The following is a 21,726-nucleotide window of genomic DNA, read 5'->3' as shown; positions in this document are numbered from 1 at the left end:
TCATTCCTCAGAAAGCGATGCACGATCCTCATCGATATTTTTTGCAGTTGGAGCAGGAATTACAGGTGCAATAGTTGATGGATGGTTGGCAGCTGAGTCTGCTTGAGATGAGGCTGGAGAAATCAAACCACGTACCTGCTCTACAAATATAGGAAGCAAGTGATTAGTTAGCGAAGGAATCATTCGCACCACTAACTCATCCATATTTTCTGTCGGTGTTGTTTGAGCATTTGGACATGGTACTGAGCCAGAAGTATCAGATCCAGAAGAGACACGAAAATTTGGTCCATAAAATACTTTTGCTTGAGCTCCAAGACCATATATCCTTCTTTTCTTTTCCCCTCCTGCTGCTTGATAATATGCTTTCCATTGATCAACTTCAGATTGAGTTTGTGTTTGGTTCTGTAATATTTCTTGATATTTTTCCTGCAAAAGAGTGAAAATTAGTGAAATTGTTTATTTATAACAACAATAGACACATACAGACTCAACTAACAGCAATGAGTTCTCATTTGTTTAAAAAATTATGCAGTTAAAAAAGGTCTAAGAATAAAAACAGATAAACTGCTCAAAACAAAGTTCACATAACTAAATTTTGAACAAAACCAACATCAAATATCGAAAGCGGAATTCCAGATCAACACCAAATATTGAAATCTGAAAAAACTGCATTTGAGAAACAACTATTTAAGCTACAACGCCTACTTCTACTGATCCTAATATCTTTGTTAGGCTTAAGTGTCTAGAGAAGGAGAACACAACTCATAAAAAGCACTGACTGAAATGTATCGAAAGCAGAATTCCAGATTAACACTAGTCCTCGTGTTGATCTCGTGAACAATAATCTAGGAGAGGAGCTTGAGAAGGTGAGGAATGGTCAGATAAGTCTGAGGGTAGAACTTGAGAAGTTGAAAGAATGGTCAGATAAGTCTGAGGGTCAGAAAACATAAATCTTTCTTTCCTAATTTGCTAGGTTGCGGAAAGGAAAACGTCTTTTTTTCCTAGTTGCTGCAGTCAAGATCCCAATCTATAATTTTACTTGTGATATTCCAAATCCACAGATAATGCCTTTCACCTAGTAAACTTCAGCAAGTTTCCTATTGTCTAACCATAAGTCCCCACCTTTGGAAACAATAGTATATTGGCAGTTAACAACATTGATTTTCCTTCATTCACATGGTGATAACAGTTGACAGTTGAACCAGCTGGTGAATTAAATATGCATATACTGTAAAACAATTCTGAAAATTGTTTCTTTTGATGATAGGCTTTTCCAGAGGAACTGTTTTATGTTCTCCGTACAGTGCACATCCTAAGAGGACTTAATGTTGGTCTGGGAATTAATTTTTCATGTGTTGAGCAGTGGAGACCCATTACTGAAGAAGGTCTGTATGTTGCAGGAAGACTTACATGTGTCTTCTGTTATGGTCCTAGCAGCAATGATACTAGAAATAGGCCACGATTGGTGGAGTCGCCAGATTGTGTGGCTGGCTCAGTCCAGGATTGAAATCTGAAAAAACTGCACTTGAGAAACAACTACAACGCCTACTTCTACTGATCTTGATATCTTTGTCAAGCTTAAGTGTCTAGAGAAGGAGAACACAACTCTCAAAATTGAACTGAAAATAAAGATTATAGAAAGGGATTTGAGCACTCAAACAACATAAACTGCCAGCAAGGACCAGTTGGAAAGCATAAAAAAGCTTAGTAAAAGAGCCCAGGAAGCTAAGGTTCAAATGGTGAACTGAAAATAAACAGATAGTTCTTTCTCTCAACCTATCCTGTGTTGTTTGTCATTCCTCTATAGACACATCGATGTGAATTAAAAAGAAGAAAATTAATAATGGTATGTGAACTTTGTCATTAGCAGGAGGATTTAGCAGTGGTTGCTGACAGGCTTTCAGAATGCCAGAAAACAATTGCATCCCTTGGGAAACAACTACAATGTCTAGCTACTCTGATCTGGATTTGTATAAAATAAACACAACAATAATATAAAATTAAGAAATCGAGTTCACAAGAAATCTACATTCCCTTTTGAAGAGATGTCACCAAAAGGGGCAAGAACCTTCAGATTTTTCAACCACTTAGCAGATCATAAAAGCTTCATGCCAATAATCATAAGGGAATGGAGAAAACCAAGTCATCCAATGTTAACCATTCTCCTAAACTATTTGAGAAGTAAGAAGAGATATAGGCATTACTGGGATCATCAACTCATGTATTATCAACAGTAAGAAGAGATATAATAAGCAGTGGACCAAGACTGAAAAGAACACAACAATTGAAACTAATAACACCAGCCACAAATGAAGAGATTAGAAAGCACCTTAGGATTAGCAGTAAGAATATTGAACTTACATGCACGATTTGAGCTCGTTCACCAACAAAAGATTTTCCATCATGACCATCTGTATGGACATGCAAATGTATCTCACTTGGTGTTGGATCGCGACCATTTTTAATAGCCTATACAAGAAAAAAAATTTAAAGTACATGAAAATATAAAAGCATGGTATAGTGTAATTCGAGACCATATCTGTTAGTTCATAACAAAGTAAGGTTAGCTAGGAGACACATCCATATCAGCACTACATCGACATTAACAAATGTTTTTTCTTGTTCACAAAATTCTAGAAAATCCTTAGAGAAAAAACTTGAATACTAACTCAATTGCAAATAGTCACTGTGGCACAAGTAAATGAAGGGTGCGTGAAAATATACTTACAAGTCTCTTACGATGCTCTCCAATGGTAATAGAGCCTCCCGTGTGAGTTCCTTTGGCAACTGCATCCTGACCGCCACAACGATTTCTTGAATTTATTTTTGACTTTTCAATAACCTCAGGTTTCTTCCAAATACTCATCCAACTTTCCCATATTTCTTCTGAAATATATTTTGGCCGTTTTCCTTCTTTTTTTAAGCCAGAAATGAAATCACTGTACCTTCTCGCTGCCTTCCTTCGCCATTGTATCTTCACTTCACTATCAATGGATGGATCCCAATAGAATTCCTTCTGAAATAGTTTTATAAATAACAACATCAGTATCCAAACTATAAAACTGATGAACCTTTTTAATTAAAATGCTGAAATATTATACCTCGAATTCTCCTAGATAAAAATCTTTTGTTTCTTGTGGGACACTTTTCCAATTAGTTCCCTTGGGATCAAGCTCACTCTTGAAAGACTCACATATTCGGTTAGAGCAAGTACTTGAAGGTTCCAACCTGAAAAAAATTGAAGATATTAAATGAACTCTTTGATACAGAAATTCACAGTATATTAATAATAATAGTGCAAACACACACTAACCCGGCAGCAGAAAGAAAAACAAGCGTCCGCTGTTCAGGGTTACTATTGCTCTCACCTTCACCTATTGTGTTGTTTTGACTAGATGTAGAGTCACCTGTTACGTTTCTCTGATCAGTAGATGCACCCTCACCTATTGCATTGCTCCTATTAGGTATTACAGGGGCTGGTTCAAGATGAACTGATGGGGTACTACATTGATCTGATGTTTGAACAGGAGGCGAAATAGTAGGAACTAAAGTCTGAACTTGAATGATATTATTTGGTCCGCTAGAAGAACTAATACCACCTTGTTGAGAACTAGTTATGGGAATAGGAACAGTTGGCATATTAACTCGACTTGTGCTACCTCGACCTCTAATTGACATCTTGTTTGCACGACTTATGTTACCTCGACCTCTGCCTCGTGTCATATCTACAAAAAAAACAAAGTTAATCATACTTATCAAATCTGAGTTAAAGAATTTCTCTCTTTTAAGAAATATTCAGATTTTTTTCACACATGTCATGGACCAAACTAAACTTGAGAATGTCCAGAAGTAGGAAAAACAGAAGTCTGAGAATACCTTCCAACTATATAAACAACTATCTTATTTCTTGAGTTTACCTGCTCATGCTAAAAATGAGGTTCATTTAGAAAAATTTCAACCAAAGTTGAAGCATGTCATACACAAAAAGATACTAATAGCTTTAAGAAATTAGAGCTGCAAAGCACACAAAAGATACAACAATCAGTAAGCACTGTTTTGCCACAAGAAACAAATAGCATCCAAAACATACTACTATAAACAAACGTCATTAAAGACATTGTAGCACATTACTATCAATACACTAGTCTGTATCTATTTCTTCTTCGAACTGCTCATCATCCTCTTCAGATTCATTCTCAGTTTCATACTCGTCTTCTGTAAATTCTTCATCTAATTCATGATGCTCTGGAAACAATCCATAATCAATTGGTTCATCCATTTCAATAGCCTCCCCATTTGGATCATGCAGAAGTATAGTTTCATCAACAATAATATTCATATCTATCTCATGAACTTCAACTTCTTCAACTTGAAATGGAAGATTAGGTTCTGGTATTGTGATCACTCCCTCATCAGGTAATTCAATGACATCTCGAGGGTTGACTTTTAATACAGCTAACCAATCATCCTTGTCCTTCTTTGTGCTAGGATAAGACATATAACACACTTGAGTTGCTTGCATCGCAAGAATAAAAGGTTCATATTTTTTAAATCGGCGACGATGATTAACATCGACCAATTTATACTGATTATGCACCTTAACACCAATATTTAATGCCGGATCAAACCATTCACACTTGAATAACATAACTTGCTTTAAAGGTGCTCTACGGTATTCCACTTGTATAATTTCTTGAATCCTTCCATAGTAATCACCCGTATTTGGATCAGAGATACAAACTCCACTATTCATTGTTGATCTTGCACTACCGCGATGTACTGTGTGAAATTTGTATCCATTAACAAAACACACTGGATAAGAATACACACTTATTAATGGTCCATGAGCAAGACTACGCAAGTATTCATTTTCAATATGGTTGGATCGAACCTATTTAAAAAAAAATATGTTAAGATTTAGTCTAATTCACAAGACAATTCGACACATTATATTTTAAATGATAGTGATGATTTAATTAGGCTTACATATTCCTTGAACCATACAGAAAAATATGTTTCGAGACTCTCATCTATTTGATCTTGAGAGAGATTCGGAAACTCTTCTTGCAAACGTTGCACATACATGCTTCATTGCAACAAAATAAGTCAAAAATAAATTCATACTATATGGACAAATTTATTATATGAAAGAAGTATAACCTTTAAAATTTTACCTCACAAACGGCTCAACCTCTTGACAATTTAGAAGAATATAAGTTTGGGCAGCCTTAATTTCCTCAAGAGACAAATCTCTCTTTTTGGCTTCACCCGATAACCTTCCTGGATGGGTGAATATTGATAAATTTTCTTCATCATCTTTCATAACACCACCATCATCATTACGGGACACATTATGATGACGTGACATAACATGAGGTTCAAAATAATGAGAAAAGAATTGTGTTGATTCGGCCATCAAGTATGCTTCACAAATAGAACCCTCAACACTAGCTTTGTTGCCTATCATATTTTTAAGAGTTCGAAGGTACCTATATATGTAAGAAATTAAATTATCATATTGAACTAGCATATTGACACTATATAACTGCATAAATATTTTATATTTACCTCTCAAAAGGATACATCCATCTATATTGTACAGGTCCAGCAATTCTTGCTTCATATGGAAGGTGCACGGGTAAATGTTCCATTGAGTTAAAGAATCCAGGAGGGAATATTCGTTCTAACTTACACAAAATTTGTGGGATGTGTACCTCTAATCTCTCTAAGTCCACCTTTCGAAGAACAGTTGAAGTTAGATCTTTAAAAAATAAACTCAACTCTGTAAGTGCTTGCCACACATTACTAGGAAGTAGCTCACGAAAGGAAATTGGCAATAGTCGTTGCATGAACACATGGCAATCATGACTTTTCATCCCAAATAACTTAAATTTGTCTGTGTCAAGGCATCGACTCATATTTGAAACATACCCATCTGGAAACTTCACACCTTCCAACCAATCAAACAAGACCTTTTTTTCATTCTTGTCTATTGTATATGCAGCCTTGGGATAGCTTCCATCGGGATTTCTTGCTAACTCTGGCCGATTGCAGTATTTTGCAACATCCTGACGTGCTTTGGGATTGCCTTTGGTTTTGCCATCAACATTAAGAACTGTATTAAATACATTATCAAAGACATTCTTCTCAATATGCATGACATCAAGATTATGCCGTATCATATTAGAACTCCAATAAGGAAAATCCCAAAAGATGCTTCGTTTTTTCCAACCACATGACTTACATAATCTCTTATTAACTTCTTCAGCATCTAACTCAGTTACCTTCCTTATCCCCAACTCACAGATTTGATTAGGAATTTCTTGTCCCGTTGTAACAGGTGGTGGCGATCTTGTAACAGTATGACCTTTAAGAAAGTTTTTACGATCTTTCCTAAATAGATGGTTTTGATCAAGAAACATCCTATGACTGTTAAACCAAGTTGTTTTCCCACCATAATGTAATCTGAAGGATTGTGCGTCCTCCATACAATAAGGGCATGCTAAATTGCCACTGGTACTCCATCCTGATAACATAGAATATGCTGGAAAGTCATTGATAGTCCACATCAAAGCTGCTCTTAATTGAAAATTTTGCTTTTTTGAGATGTCAAATGCTTCTACACCTGTCTCCCACAACAAAGTCAATTCTTTTATTAGAGGTTGTAGATAAACATCAATTTTTTGCTTAGGATTGTGTGGCCCTGGAACAATGATAGTTAAGAACATGTAAGCTTCTTTCATACACATTCCCGGAGGTAAATTGTATGGAGTAACAATCACTGGCCAAGAAGAGTATTTTCTTCCCGATTGAGCAAATGGTTGAAAACCATCAGTACATAACCCTAACCTCACATTCCTTGGTTCATCAGCAAAAAAAGAATGAGTTTCATTAAAGTGCTTCCAAGCCTCAGAGTCTGATGGATGACGCATTACCCCCTCTTCTTGTATATGCTCATGATGCCATCTCATGTCGGCAGCTGTAGCACGAGATGTATATAATCTTTGCAATCTAGGAATAAGAGGAAAATAATACATTCTCTTGTAAGGAACCAATTTTCTCTTACGAGAACCAACTTGGCGTTTATACCTCTCATAGCCACAAGACTTACAAGATGTTAGATCCTTATCATCATCCCAATGTTAGATCCTTATCATCATCCCAATACAACATACATCCTGAATTACAACAATCAATCTTTTCAACAGGTAAACCCAAGCTACGCGCTAGCTTTTTGGTCTGATAATAATTATCCAACACATGATTACCTTCAGGTAAAGCCTCTTTAAATAGTTGCATCATTTGATTATAACCCCTTTGTGACAAAGTGTTCTCCATTTTGATATTTAACATCCTAGAAACTAATGCGAGTTGAGAGAGGGAAGAACCAGGATACAATTCTCTATCAGCTGATTGTAGCAAATCATAAAACCTTTGTGAATCAGGATTAGGTTCCTCTTCCATTGAAAGATCAGGAACTTCCTCCATTGAAGGTTCATAATGATAAGATGACTCAGGTTCGATATTTCTATAACATTGCGAAGATGAACCCTGGCCAAAATTTGATCCAGCCGCATCCAAATCCATTTGGCGATATGGATTATCTCCCAATCCAGGTTGAGTACCACCTGCTAAATCACTAGACATCTCACTGATCACTTCTTTTTCCCCTTGATACTTCCAAACAAAATAGTTCTCAACAAATCCAAAACGAAAAAGGTGCAGTTTAACAGTTTCAATATCCATGTAATTAATGTTGTGACATTTTTTACATGGACATCTAACTTCGTCACCACTCATGTGATTTCTGTGAGAACATACAAACTTGAGAAAGTCATTGACACTAGTTATAAAACTAGAATTAATAGCCCCTCGACCATCCAACCTCTCGTACATCCAACTACGTTTTAGATTATTCATACTCCTATTTAATGTTAAAATAAACAAGACAATTAGAGTCATCCAAAAAATTAGAAATAAAGCAATAACATAATAGTTTAGCAAAAACAATTGAAACCACAAAAAAAAAATGACAAGCAAAAGTGTCAACAAAGATTTAAAACTTTAATAGAACACAAAACATGTTAGAACGCAACACCAATTCGTTATATAAACCATTTAGTCAACAAGTTCTGAAGGAATAAAAGGTTGTAGTTAGACATAACCTATTATGCTTTTGCTTGTAATCAAAGAGGAAGAGATTTTTTCGACTCATACAATTTTGGTGATAGAGATTTTCATTTAAATGTTTGATTTTTATATAAAGAAATAATACAACAAAATGAACAAAAGGCAAGCAAGTAAGTTTATATATAGTCGTGATTCTTAAGATTTTCTTCAATAACTTGTTAACAACTTTAACCCAAACCTACATTAAAAACAATTTTTACTGTATTAAACCATAATTCTTAAACTTGCAACAGTTGGACAATTCAACCAATTACTCAAGTAAAAGGTAATGAAAGGAAACGACAATCAAATGAAGAAGAGGAACACAAATTCATATACGACATCTTGGTTGAGTTCAAATACAATACATATAAATTATTGTCAAAAGAAATACATATGAATAGAAAAGTAATATGAACAGAAAAGCATATAGAATAGAGATACAATGAAATATATATAAAAAAAATAGACTTACTTGTGAGTTTAAAGACTTTACCTAAACAAATCTTCAAAGACTTTACCTTAAATTTCTTTGAGATTCAGCCAAATCTGTAAATAAAATATCAAATATGTGAAGAAAATTGAAAATGTAGAAGAACAATACCTTTTGATTTACAAAGAAATATGAGGTTTCGGAGTTAAAATTACCTTTTGATAAACCAGCAACGATGAAGCAGTGTCCAAGAAGTAGCGACAAATTTTCAGCAACAATAAAGTAGCCTTAAAGCAGTAGCAAAAAGTTTCCAACAATGATGCAGCAACACTTGATTTCAAGCAGTGATGAAGCAACTTCCAAGCAACAACACCTGATGTCCAACAACGATGAATCAATCATGTTGTTGTTGCAAGAAAAAATATGGGTATTCACTTTTAGTGACTGAATCATAGAAAACATCAAAATCATTGTTACAAACAGAAAATAGAGCATACGAGAGAATGAATCAAAATGTTACAAACAGAAGAAAAAAAAGAATATAGCAATATATATTCAAGAAGAATCTTTTATTATCCTTACAATGTTGTCCCGAATTCATATGTAATCATTATTACTTCCTCTTGTGTTGTCTCTGATAGCTATAGTTGTAAGAGAAAAGTTTTAAAAGAATAAGAATCGTCATTGACTAGAGAGGAGGGGTTAAGCTCTATAAGTAAAACTAAAGACAATGAAATAAATCTTACTTAGGAATATATACAAATCAAGCAGAAAGCAAATCCCAGAAAGAGTCAGCGAGTGAATACAGAACTCAAATCTTCACAAAAGCAATACATAAGAAATCAGAAACAACAGTTCCAAAATCTTTTTGCTACACTATCACTTGAATTCTTACATTACAAACAAAGTAGAGCTTACTGTTAAATTGTTGTTCTACAAGTAAAATAGAAACATAATAGAGCTGAAATAGAGAGAAAACTTACCTAAATTTGTGAAATTTTGATCTTTCACTTCATCAAACTCAACTTCTTCCAAAATCTACAAACTTTCACTTCACAGAGAGTTTTCTTACTGAGTGGGTGGATGGGTCAACGAGTGGGTGGGGAGCAATGGGAGGTTCCTCTGTGTGAGAGATGTTTCTCACTCTCACACACTAAGTTTTTTCCATTTTCACGGTGAGTGGGAAATGAGGGATGAGAGGTTTTGTTTGTGAGAGATGAGAGGTAAGTTTTTGTCTGTGAAAATGAGGGAAAAGTGTTAAGTTGAGAGGGAAATATTGGAGCCCTAAAAAATTTGGGTAAAATTTAGTGACGATTTTAGCGACGGATATTCATTTTGTCGCTAAAATATTTCTATATAATTTAAAAGAAATTAGCCAACGACCAAATTTTTTGTAGCAAGAAATAAAATTACACTAGCGACAAATATTTCCGTCGTTAAATCTGTCGCTAACAAATTATCTATTTTGTCATCCGCCATGCGTCGCTATTTTCGTAGGCAAATTAAGGCGCCAAATTTTAGCGCCTAATTTTACCGACACATTTCAATTTTTGTCGCTAATCCGTCACTATTGAAGATCCCAATATTTCCTTTGATATTCTAGCAACCAAATTAGTTTTCCGTAGCTAATCCGTCGTTAGTTAGTGACAGAATATTGTTTGTCGCTGAAATTCGTCGCTAAATGCTATTTTTTTTAAAGTGTTATTCTTCCTTTCTACTACTCCATTATGTTAAGGAGTCCTAGGGGCAGAGAAGTTATGATCAACACCATGGGAAACACAATAATGGAGAAATTTAGAATTTCCAAATTTAGTTCCATGGTCAGATTTGATTGCAACTAGTTGTTTATAAAATTTCTTTCCAAGTTTTCTTACTAAAGTAAAAAATGCTTCAAATGATCATCTTTAGAGGCAAGAAAAACTGTCCAAGTGTACCTTTTATAATCATTAAATAGAACAAACACATATCTATTGCCACGTACTTCTGACTCTCATGGGTGCACATAGATCCATGTGAACCAGTTCTAAGGATCTGGTTGAACTGAAAACTTGTTTAGATTTTAATTTTTTTTTACATGTTTCCCTCGAGTTCATGCTTCACAAATCCTATCTTCTATAAGCTTAGTTCTAGAAAGTCTTATTACTAAGTCTTTAGAGATAAGTTTGTTTAGTTGCACATGGCTTGCATGATGTAGGTGTTTATGCCATAGCAAAGGATCTTTGTCCATCACGCGTCGACATATAAGATTTTCAGCGAGTACTTTTGTAGTATCTACAATGTATATATATATTTATATCTTTGTTCAGTAAAAACAGTTTCCTTGGGTTTTACGTCAATTACTTCAGCACATGTAGAGTATAAAGTTACATTGTTTCCTTTATCACATAGTTAAGAGATGTTGAACAAATTGTGATTCAAACCTTTAACGTGATATACTTTGCCGATTGAGTGTTCATCAGATTTATCTATTTTTCCAATGCCTTAATTTCCCTTGCCTCCACCACCAAATTCTACTATGCCACCCTTCCTTTATTCATGTAAGAGGAACTTTGATTTATTTCCAGTCATGTGTCTTGTGCAAGAGCTATTCATTTACTGGTGTTGTTTGCTTCCTCTCACTTTTCCTGTGGGATTCAAGGGGTAGATTTAGGAATACAAATTAGCTTGAGTCATTTCTTTTCATCAAAAGGGTGAATAAGATCCGTGTTTATCCATTTAGGTAGATTAAGTTTCTTTAGCACATACATGTTTCCTTGACTTCTTTCACGCATATTGAAAGTTGTGATAATTTTTTATACTGATTATAGATTTAGGATAAGTGATTTTGGAGTGATCTTTGTTACCATAGAGTGTACAGAATGCAAGAGCCCCCTTTTAGTTTGATTGTCAAAACTTATTCCAACTTTTATATTACGAGTGTTGTTACCTAGGTTGGTTACAATCATGGTGGACTTGGTCCATTTGTTTGCTCATTCAAGCTCTTATTTAATTTTAGCTATTTCAAAATTCATTCTCCTAGAATTTTCTTTTTCTGAAAACAATTCATTTTTTAGCCTCTTGATATTTTGTTCGCACCTGAATAGATCACTCATTTTCTCCTTACCTTTACCAACAACACTTAATTTCAAGATTTCAGATTTAAGAGACAAGTTGCAAGAATCAAGTTGCTAAGCCTTTTCAAGCAAAAAATTATTTTTCTCCTTTAAGTTAGTATTGATTTTTTCAAGATCAATGTATTCAAACTTGGGACTAGTCATAGAGGCTAACAATTGATTCTTGTTACTGTTTAGTTCTTGTATGGTGTTTATGAGAATAAGCTTAAGGAAGATAGTTTTTTCTTAAAGAATAGCTTAAGCTCGTCTTTCAGCTGATAAATATTTACCACATTTTCTTCGTTATTTTAATTAGGTTCTGGTTGTGAGTCCTCTATAGCCATCAACGCAATGTCATTAGGTTCCTCTCCAGAGCTGTTTGAATCTGTTCCAGGAAACACACATAGATTGACTATTCTTCTTTTCTTTCCCCCTTCCTTTTGTTGGCTAGTTATCTCTTTTCCTTTTGAGCCCCTTTTTTCTCCACTCAACTTCCCACATAGAACAATCTTTGACTTGACAATTAGTTTTTTCACACTTGTAACATCCACCATTCCGACCCTTTTCCATCCTCTTCTCATTGGTTGATGAAGATTATTTCTCGTAGTTCATTCCCTTTTTGAAGAGTTTTTTTGAAATTATTCCTACTTATCAAGGTTATATCTTTATCACCTAGATCAAATTCGTCACTTTTAGTTGCCTAGAGGGAAAGATTCTTATCTTTGTTTCCTTCATTTCTTTTGGCAGTGTCCACATTCATCTCATATGTCTTTAGGTTTCCTGAAAGCTCATCCAAAGTCATATTTTTCAGATCTTTGGCCTCTCTTGTTGTAGTGACTTTTATTTCCTATGACTTTGGTAGAGTCCTAAGTACTTTGTCTACCTGTTCCTTAGTAGTGTATATTTTTCCAAAAGATATTAATTTGTTTATCATTGTGATGAATCTTGTGATCATATCCTGAAGTGGTTCTCCATTATTCATCTTGAAGGCTTCATATTCAGAGCAAAGTCTAGCGATTCTAAATTTTCAAACTTGATTTGTACCTTCATCTGCGTTTAGCAATCCCATATTTGTTTTATAGTGGTACATCCATAGATGCGGTCGAACTCGTCAGGTCCGAGTCCACATGCCAAAATACATTTAGCTTTAGCAGTCTTCCTCAGCATCTTATAATCGGCTTCTACATATTGAGCCTTGGGTTTTGGAATATTGTTTCCTTCACTTTCCTTGATCATAGGCAATAAGGGGCCATCAATAACTCTGACCCATAATTTGTAATCTTCCGCCCAGAGGAAATTTTCCATTCTTTCCTTCCACCATGAGTAGTATTGTTTATTGAATAGAGGTGACCTATTGACGTATTGTCCTTGACCATGTCCAAGAGGAGGTGCATAATTCATAGTGATCGTACCTTAAATTATTAGACTCTTATTAAGATAACTTGCTCTGATGCCAATTGTTGGAATTTTGACCTCATAATTCTCCTAAGGAACACGCACTATCTGTTTCTAAGTTAGTTATTAATTAAGTGACAAACAAAGTTTGTAAATCAACAACCCAACAATATTTAACTCAAACTTCTATTAACTCAAAACTTCAACAGATTACAATTCTTGCAATCCTAGGAACTAATACTATAATTCCTAAACTCCAACACAAACCCCCCAAGGTCTATGTTCCCAAAGTCTTCAAGTTTCCCCAACTTGATGATCAACCAAAACTAAGAAACCAACAACAAATTAACAAATCACCTTCACTAGAAAACTCAACCTAAGATAATAGATTCTTCAGTTTGTTCTTGGCAGCACATCAAAGGTCTCAAATATGACTCTCTCATACTTGATTGTGTTTTGCTTGTATATCTCTATGTAAGTGTGTGGGCCTTCAGTAGACAACTCTGCCTTATTTGTAGCAGCATGACTTCTCCTTGTTTGAGTCGAAGTCTATTACCTTTTATTGCTTCTCTTTCCTAGTTGAATTGTGTTGTAAAAGGAAAGATATTCTCTTAAAACCTTCTTCATACTTCATTCACCGCCTCCAACTTTCTCCTTTCATTCCCTAGTTTGAGTTGGACTTAGTCGTGCATGATCATGTCACTTCGACCTATTCCATGCCATAGTTCTTCACTTTGTCACTCATCCAAATCTTTATCTGACACGAAGAAATCCATATATGTAAATCTAATTGTACCACATGCTAAATAGTCACGAGCATTACCTTCATTCAAACATAGTAGCATAGTCCCCGTTTCTTGTCCGTAATTAAAAATTCCACTACCCCAATCAATTAATCTTTTCTTGGAATCATATTTTCAACTATTTACTCAACCTTGATGGCCTGTAAGAAAAATGGAAAATAGTGTTACCTTCTTTACTCAACGAGATGTTCTAGTTCTACTTCTTCCCTCATCATGGCAACAATTTTATCCAATGGCAGCATAGTTAACATAATTCAAAATTTAGATAGAATCGGTCAATATACAAACCATAAGCTTCATTCCATACAAAATTTCAGAATAGACTATTTCCAACTATTAGCACTTACATTGAAACATGAATCATAGAGAACAACTTCAAGAAAAAACGAATATAACATTCAAAGTTTACAGTTGGAAATTTCGGCACTTTTCACAATAGTCTAGATGAAAGAGAATGAAACACTTCCTTGCCATTGGAAGAAGAAGGGTAGCGTCCTTCCATTTGAAGGAAAAGGGATACGTGTTCCAATATATAATTTACTGTGTACAACAGTCAAGACTTAAGTATTGATGAAGTTATTTATATTTTGACGTGAAACAACATTTTGGAAGAGCCAAGCAACATAAGTTAGGTCGTGAATATGACACAATAAAGACTACATTTGTTTTGGCAATGTAATTAGTTTGTTGAAGGTAGACAGAACATCTTATATGAGTTCAAGATAAAGTACAATCAGATTATGAACTTGCAATACTTAAGAAAGAAAAGTCCCTTCATAATTAAGGAATGCCAACACAACCTCTTTCATTTAACCGAAGGCTATATACAATAATTAATACTTTGGAGAGAAGCAACAACACAAAAGGTTTGATCTATGTCAGCCCTTTGTTTAGCGGAATTGAGACTAAAAGAATGGTTGGGACAACAAACATCCATCTTCAAATTCGATAAACATAGCTTGATTGTATACTTCATTATGTCTCTATGATTCAGTATACTATGTACATGACATTTAATGAAGCTTGAATGACAAATAGGGTCCACAAAATATGAATGAAATTGATAATGGACAATAGAATTGAAATGATATAAAGAGAATGAACCCATGTGTATTACACAATTTTTATTGCTCATTGGACAACTCTTCATAGTCATGGTCATCCTTCCATGATTCTTCTATATAATATATAATACTAGATGTGCCTGTGTCAGCATGGGCGAATTTGAAAGTATAACATGTGTACTTAAATAGACGAAGAGTAACTACAAAATTATACATCAAAATATCTATTTTATAAACAACGCATCAAGCATAGCATTAAGACACTTTGGATCATAGATATATCGATTGCATTCGTGTTGTTGGATGATACTTCATGACAATACACAACTTAAATAGAACATCCAAGCATTGGGATGAGAATGAGATTTGTTGATTGTCTTCTTTGCCTTTTCCAAGAAATCTTTGTTACAATAGGTAGAAATCATTTAAAAAAAAAATTCTATTCTCATCTACTTGAAGTTAACTACTAAATTGATCTTTTAGGAACACAACAACTTAATTATATCAATTGAACAAACAAAAGATGAAAAAATAATAGAACGAATAACAATAGAGAGAAAGGAAAGCTCATGTACGCTTTTATTAAGACAAAGATTCAAACTATCTGTCATGACCAGATTTCTTAAGTCATGTTAACACCTACTAAAACCCATCAGTAGGTAAGCAAACTCATACCCAGATTGACAAGAAATGAGTATAAGGGTAGAACTAACAATAATGAAGCTATAACAATAAAACAATCTAGATGCGAAAGCAAACCAAAAACTATATATAAAATATCACTCCCAAAACCTTGAAGTCACAGGTATAAAATTGTCTAAAACAAGACTACAAGTCCCAAAAGTGGACCACAAGCAAAGCTTTCTCAAAAGAAAAAGATTAGCTAAGTATGTACGGAAAGAGATAAGTTGATCTAGGACCCCAAGTGCTCACCCATGTCTCCAATCCCAAAAACTGTTGAAGATGGCACAAACAATCATTGTGGGTAGCTGGTACTAGGACTCGCATCACCAAACAGATACAAAGTGTAACATGAGTACATAAATAAAGGTACACTGTAGCACCTCAAATTCAAAAAAGGTAGAATTTTAGCGTTTTGGTAAAATTTGGTGCCAGTTCCGATGGATCCACCCACGACCCATAGACTGACTCACGATACGTAGGTCAGCTCCGCGTATGGGTAACTCAGGTTCCCAAAAATAATAAGTCTCAGTATTTTTTTGACGGTTCACCAGGACGGCCCATCATTCAATGCACGAGCCATAAATAGGTTCCGTAGGTAAGTCCCAGACTTAGAGAAATTTTGAGGTCGGGAGTAGGGACCTATGGCCGTGGTCTATGGTTTTTCGATGGACCCATGAGGTGTAGGTGTGGTCCGTCGTTGGGAGCCCAAAATGTTGGTCTCTGAACTCGTCGACGACTAACCAGGACGGTCCGTGAGTCGATCAATGAACCGTAGATCGAGGTCATCGGTGAGCTCGACAATTATTTTCTTAGGGGCTTTTGGGTCTTTTCCTAATTATTCTACCCTAATACTATGTCGTTTTACCCTTCACCTAACTTCCTATATAAGCGTTTTTAACCCCAAATTTATCAAATTTAAATCTTTCTCTCAAATTTGTAAAAGAAGAACAAGTCTTCGTCCCCAAATTATTTTTCTCTCTAGGAAGCTTGAAGAAAAAGGAGTCTACCTTGGGTTTCAAGTCAAGCCTCCAATTCCACCATTAAAGGCAAGATCTTGGCATTGAGGTATGATAATTTTCATCCATGTAGCCCTTTCCTCCATGGAATTTCTAAATTATCAAATTTACAAAGATACAAATCCTTAATTGAGTTAGGGTTTTCTTCCATGTCATGGGTTCCTTTCAATGTTGATTTACTTAATTGAATTATGAACTTTTATGCATGAATTGATATGATTTCTTGATTTTAATATGAATCCCCATGAATCCAAGTCTAACCCATGTTTTCTAGATATTGATTATGGAAAGTGGGTTTTGAACTATGAAAGGTAAATTATGAAATTATGCATGTTTTGATGGAATTGATGAGATATGATGTAGATTGCTTTGAGAATAAGAGCATATATGTGGTCATTGTAGTTAATTGTTATGAAAGGGTTGCTCACATAACTACCTCATGCATGAATGTGAGTTTTTCTCACATAAAGTATTCTAAGGTTGAAAGGTCTTCTCACCTAAAATGAATCAAAGTTAAGGAGTTATTCTAATGAAACCTAGCTTGGATTGGTTACTTAATAGTACCTTTCCAAGAATGACATATGACTTAGCTTGGATTAGAAATATGACGTGCCCTTCCATGGATAATAAGGTCAAGTTAAGAAAATGTAAAACCTTGGATTCAAGAAAGGACTAAAAAAGAGTAATGGGGGAAGAACTCACAGGACAACACATGAAACATGGACCCTCTATGGTTCCCTAGACGGGCCGTGAAAGGGGATCACAGCCGTGTGATGGATCGTGGTAAGTCCCCTTGGGTAGGCTAAGCAAAGATCCCTTCTACGAGGGACTTAACGGACCGTGTGAAGGTGGCCAGGTCGTTATGACACCCGTGTGGGGAGGCAGAACAAACCCCAGAGTTGGCCTCCTCCCACGAGTCCCTAGACGGGTCTTGAAGAGGCAAACGACTCATCAAGCTGGTCGTGAAGGGGCAAGGCAAAAAGGGGGACTCTCCCCAGGCCACTGGTCAATGACCACAGCTGCCACAATGGTCTGTGAGGTCCTTGACAGCTTGTGAAGGCCACCATCTGGTGGTTGCGTCAGCTTTAAGTCAGGGGCTTTTGGGTCTTTTTATAATTAATTTATCCAAACATTATGTTGTTTTACCCTTACCTAGAAGTATTATATAAGTGTTTTTAATCCCAAATTTCCCCTATTGAAATCATTCTCTCAAATTTCCTAAAAGAAGAACAATCTTCCTCTCCAAAATAATTATCTCACTAGAAAGCTTGAGGAAGAAGGAATCAACCTAGGTTTCAAGTCAAGCCTCCAATTCCACCATTGAAGGCTAGCTTTTGGCACTAAGGTATGATATATTTCATCCATGGAGTTCTCAAATTCTCCAATTTATAAAGTTAGAATTCCCAATTGAGTTAGGGTTTTCTTTCATGTTATGAGTTTCTTTAAATATTTAGTTATTTGATTGTTTTATGATCTAGCAAGAATGAATTGAGATAATTACTTGATTTTATGATGAATTCCCATGAACCTATGTCCAACCCATATTTTCTAGATATTGATGATTGAAAGTGGGGTTTGAACTATGAATGGTGAATTAAGGAATTATGCATGTTCTTATGAAATTGATGAGATATAATGTAGATTGCTTTAAGAGTAAAAACATATATGTTATTATTTGGGGTTAATTGTTGTGAAAGGGTTGCTCACATAACTACTTTATGCATGAATGTGAAAGGTTTTCTCACATAAATAATTCTAAGGTTGAAAGGCCTTCTCCGCTATAATGATTTAAAGTAAGGAGCTATTCCAAGAATGGTGCAAGCAACTATTACCCATGACCTCTAATGAAAGACAAGAGGCGATTATCCATGTCACATTATGTAAGGACAAGAGGCGATTACCCAAGTCTCTTAAATAAAGATGAATAAGAATAGTAGATATTTCGTGGAAGTTATGCTTAACACCGAGTGGAAAAGTGACGATTACCTATGTCCCATAAACTATATGCCATCATAGGATTGTCTAGATAGACATTAGCTAGTGGATCCACACAAGCTAGAAAGTTTATGGTCTTACCTTGGCAAGTAGGACACCCCTTTTTAGTGTGGGTGACACCGGAGTCAATGTTAATAGCTCTCATGGTCTTACATGTCGGTTCAAGGTAATTCTCTAACACTAATGAATCAAGGTTACTTCGAGAAGTATGTCACATGTGTTTAAGATGACGTTTATTTGAATTGGCCATATTTTATTACTTATTTCCTCAAAACACATTTCATAGATCATGTTTTAGCTTGGTCATTGCATTTGATGAAGAAATCTCTTTTAAGCATGTTTTCACATGTTTTATGCATGGCTGTCATACTTGGTACATGCTTATACTAACTCATGCTCTTGCCTACATTTCTCCAAAGTAGGATCTGACATGACAAATTCACATTTCCATGGCTAGGGATCTCATATAAAAGATTGAAGATTGGTGAGTCTTCATCACTCGATGACCGAGCTTGATTTTCTTTTCGTCCTTACTTTCAATTTTTGAACTTGATGTATAGGCTATGCTCCAATCAATCTTGTGTACTAGATGGATTTGAGATGATGTTTAGACTTTTGCTTTTCTCTATAAAACTTTTATATGTTTAAACTATCTTCTAAGTCATTTTATTCTATTATATTGTATGATGAATGCTAAGTGACTTGTATGGGGCCTCTCGGGGTCTTATACGCCATGTTACGCCTAGGGGATACCTTAGGTCGTGCCAAACTTGGTAATTAGAGCACAATGTTTAGAAAGGTCTTAGGAAGTCTCATAAGCCACGACCAGTACAGTCTTTCTCATGACTGTGAAGCGTGCCACATTTATGAATAAGAAGATGTAAGATGTTATGGAAACTCCACTTCTTTTATCACTCTAAAGTCATGCAATAGATTTTGACTCTATAATGTCTCTCTTCTAATCTTCATCCGATTCTCTATATGATATGGCCACTAAAAGGCATATGATAGAAGGAATGTAGGAGAGAATGCGAATTAAGAGGCTCTTCCTAAAACTCCTCAAGTTCTGGTCGATCCTTTGGCTGAGCAAGTGGCTAATGCGGACTTTAGGGCTTTTTTTCAAGTGTTGGTTCAAGCGATGATGGCCCAAGAGAATAGGGAAGTTGTGGCTCTCGTAAACCCAAATATGGGTACAATGGCATTTAGAGTGAGGGATTTCACTAGAATGAATCCTCCAAAGTTTCATAGTTCTAGGATTGAGGAGGACCCTCAAGAGTTCATTGATGAGTTTTACAATGTGTTAATGATCATGGGAGTGAAGCTAGTGGAAAAGGCAGAATTGGCCGCTTACCAACTTAAGGGTGTTGCTCAAATATGGTTCAACCAATGGAAAGAAGGGAGGATAGTAGATGTGGGTCCTCTTGATTGGAAAAAGTTTAAAGTTGCCTTCCTTGATAGGTTCTTTCCCCTTGAGATGAGGGAGGCAAATGTGCTTGAGTTCATCAACCTTCGGTAAGGAAATATGAGTGTCAAGGAATATGCTTTGAATTTGACACAATTATCTTATATGCTCCTACTATGGTTGCCGATCCTCGGACAAGGATGAGTAATTTTGTTTCGGAAGTGTCCGAGATGGTGGTTAAAGATTGTCATACCGATATGCTTGTCAATGATATGGACATTTCTAGTCTTATGGTTCATGCTCAACAAATTGAAGAGGAGAAACTTAAGGAAAGATCTAGGGAGACAACGAAAGCTAAGACCAGTGATGGTATCCTTTCACATTCAAGGTCTGATGGAGATGGTCGTCCTAAGTTCCGACAATGGTTTTCCGGCCAAGTTTCATCCAATGCTACTCCTAAGTTCAACAAAGATAGGGTGTCTAACCTAATCCTCAAGGAGGAAATGATAGTGGATCTTTATTGCCTACTTGTGCTAAATGTGGAAGAATCATGAGGGTAGATGTCTCATGGGTTCCAATGCTTGATTTGGTTGTGGTAAGATGGACTACAAGATAAGGGATTGTCCTTTAGTTGCTAAGAATGAGGGAGATACTCGTCAACGGGCTCAACGTAATCCTTCATCCATTCTTAGTGAAAGTCAGAAGCAAAACAAATTTTATTAACTTTAGACTTGTGGTGAGCAAGAGGGTTTCCCTGATGTGGTTATCGATATGTTGAAAATCTTCCAACTTGATGTTTACGCTTTACTTGACCCCGGTGCTACCTTGTCTTATGTGCTGCCATATATGGCTAGGAGGTTTGATATTCTTTTGGATGTGTTGTTAGATAATTTTTTCTATCTCTACTCCTGTTTGTGATTCTGTTGTGGCTAAGGGGGTATATAGAAAATGTGTCGTCTCCTTACCCCATAGAGTCACTCAAGTTTAAAATCTGGAAATAGTTATTTTTGCTAAGTATAGGAAATCTGGAAAAATTTAAGTAAGTTAAACTGAGTTTTTGGTCAACTTCAAACAATCATAACTCCCAGCTCAGGATTAGTTAGATGTATTTCTAGATATGGTTGGAAGGCTTTTGGAACGATCTTTCCAAAGCCGACAAGATTGCACAAATCCGAGTTCGTATGAGTGAGATACGACTATTGGAAGTTGGGCTGTTCAAATAAGGAAATGTCCAATCCAGATTTTGAAGGGTATTTCAATCTTTTCCTTATCCAATTAATTAAATTTGATTTAGTGAATTAATTAAGGGTCTAAACTGAACCTTGTCAGTTTTACGCTTTTGGAAAAGAGTTAGGGTTTTAGAGAAGAGGTAAGAATAGGAGAAAACAGAAGGAGAAGCAAGGAAATCGTCACGTTCTTCGAGTTTAGCTTGTGGATTTCATCGGGGGTGATCCCTAAAAGGTATATGAGTCTCTCATAGCGTTGGGTTCATTCACCCACGCGCCAAACATGTTTATTTCAGTTAAATTCGTCCTAAAAGGGTTTGAAAGTTGATGTTTTTGACATAAATTCTTGAATTTGAATGTTGTTCTTGAATTGGGATGAATTGAGAAGTTTTTGAGTTTGTTACAACGCATTATAGATTTGTTTCAAGTTAGGTTCTTATCGTTTTG

General features: G+C 35.6%; 2 protein-coding genes across 2 annotated transcripts; both read right to left on the bottom strand.

Annotated features, from left to right (window-relative positions):
- On the bottom strand, positions 1-3,732 carry LOC125877368 (uncharacterized). The gene is made up of 5 exons (XM_049558684.1): positions 3,314-3,732; positions 3,102-3,213; positions 2,729-3,016; positions 2,362-2,469; positions 1-426 (listed from the first exon to the last, which is right to left on the bottom strand). Exons 1-5 carry the CDS (start codon positions 3,721-3,723, stop codon positions 1-3), a joined length of 1,344 nt encoding a protein of 447 aa, XP_049414641.1. The 5' UTR covers positions 3,724-3,732.
- A 409-nt stretch (positions 3,733-4,141) lies between these two features.
- Positions 4,142-5,323, bottom strand: LOC125877367 (uncharacterized). Its single transcript, XM_049558683.1, has 3 exons — positions 5,175-5,323; positions 4,987-5,086; positions 4,142-4,891 (listed from the first exon to the last, which is right to left on the bottom strand). The coding sequence occupies exons 1-3, from the start codon at positions 5,321-5,323 to the stop codon at positions 4,142-4,144; spliced, it is 999 nt and encodes a 332-aa protein (XP_049414640.1).
- Between the last annotated feature and the right edge of the window lie 16,403 nt (positions 5,324-21,726).

This window comes from Solanum stenotomum, chromosome 9, assembly GCF_019186545.1.
Source record: "Solanum stenotomum isolate F172 chromosome 9, ASM1918654v1, whole genome shotgun sequence".
Taxonomy (NCBI): domain Eukaryota; kingdom Viridiplantae; phylum Streptophyta; class Magnoliopsida; order Solanales; family Solanaceae; genus Solanum; species Solanum stenotomum.
This window is presented reverse-complemented; position numbering and strand designations above follow the sequence as displayed.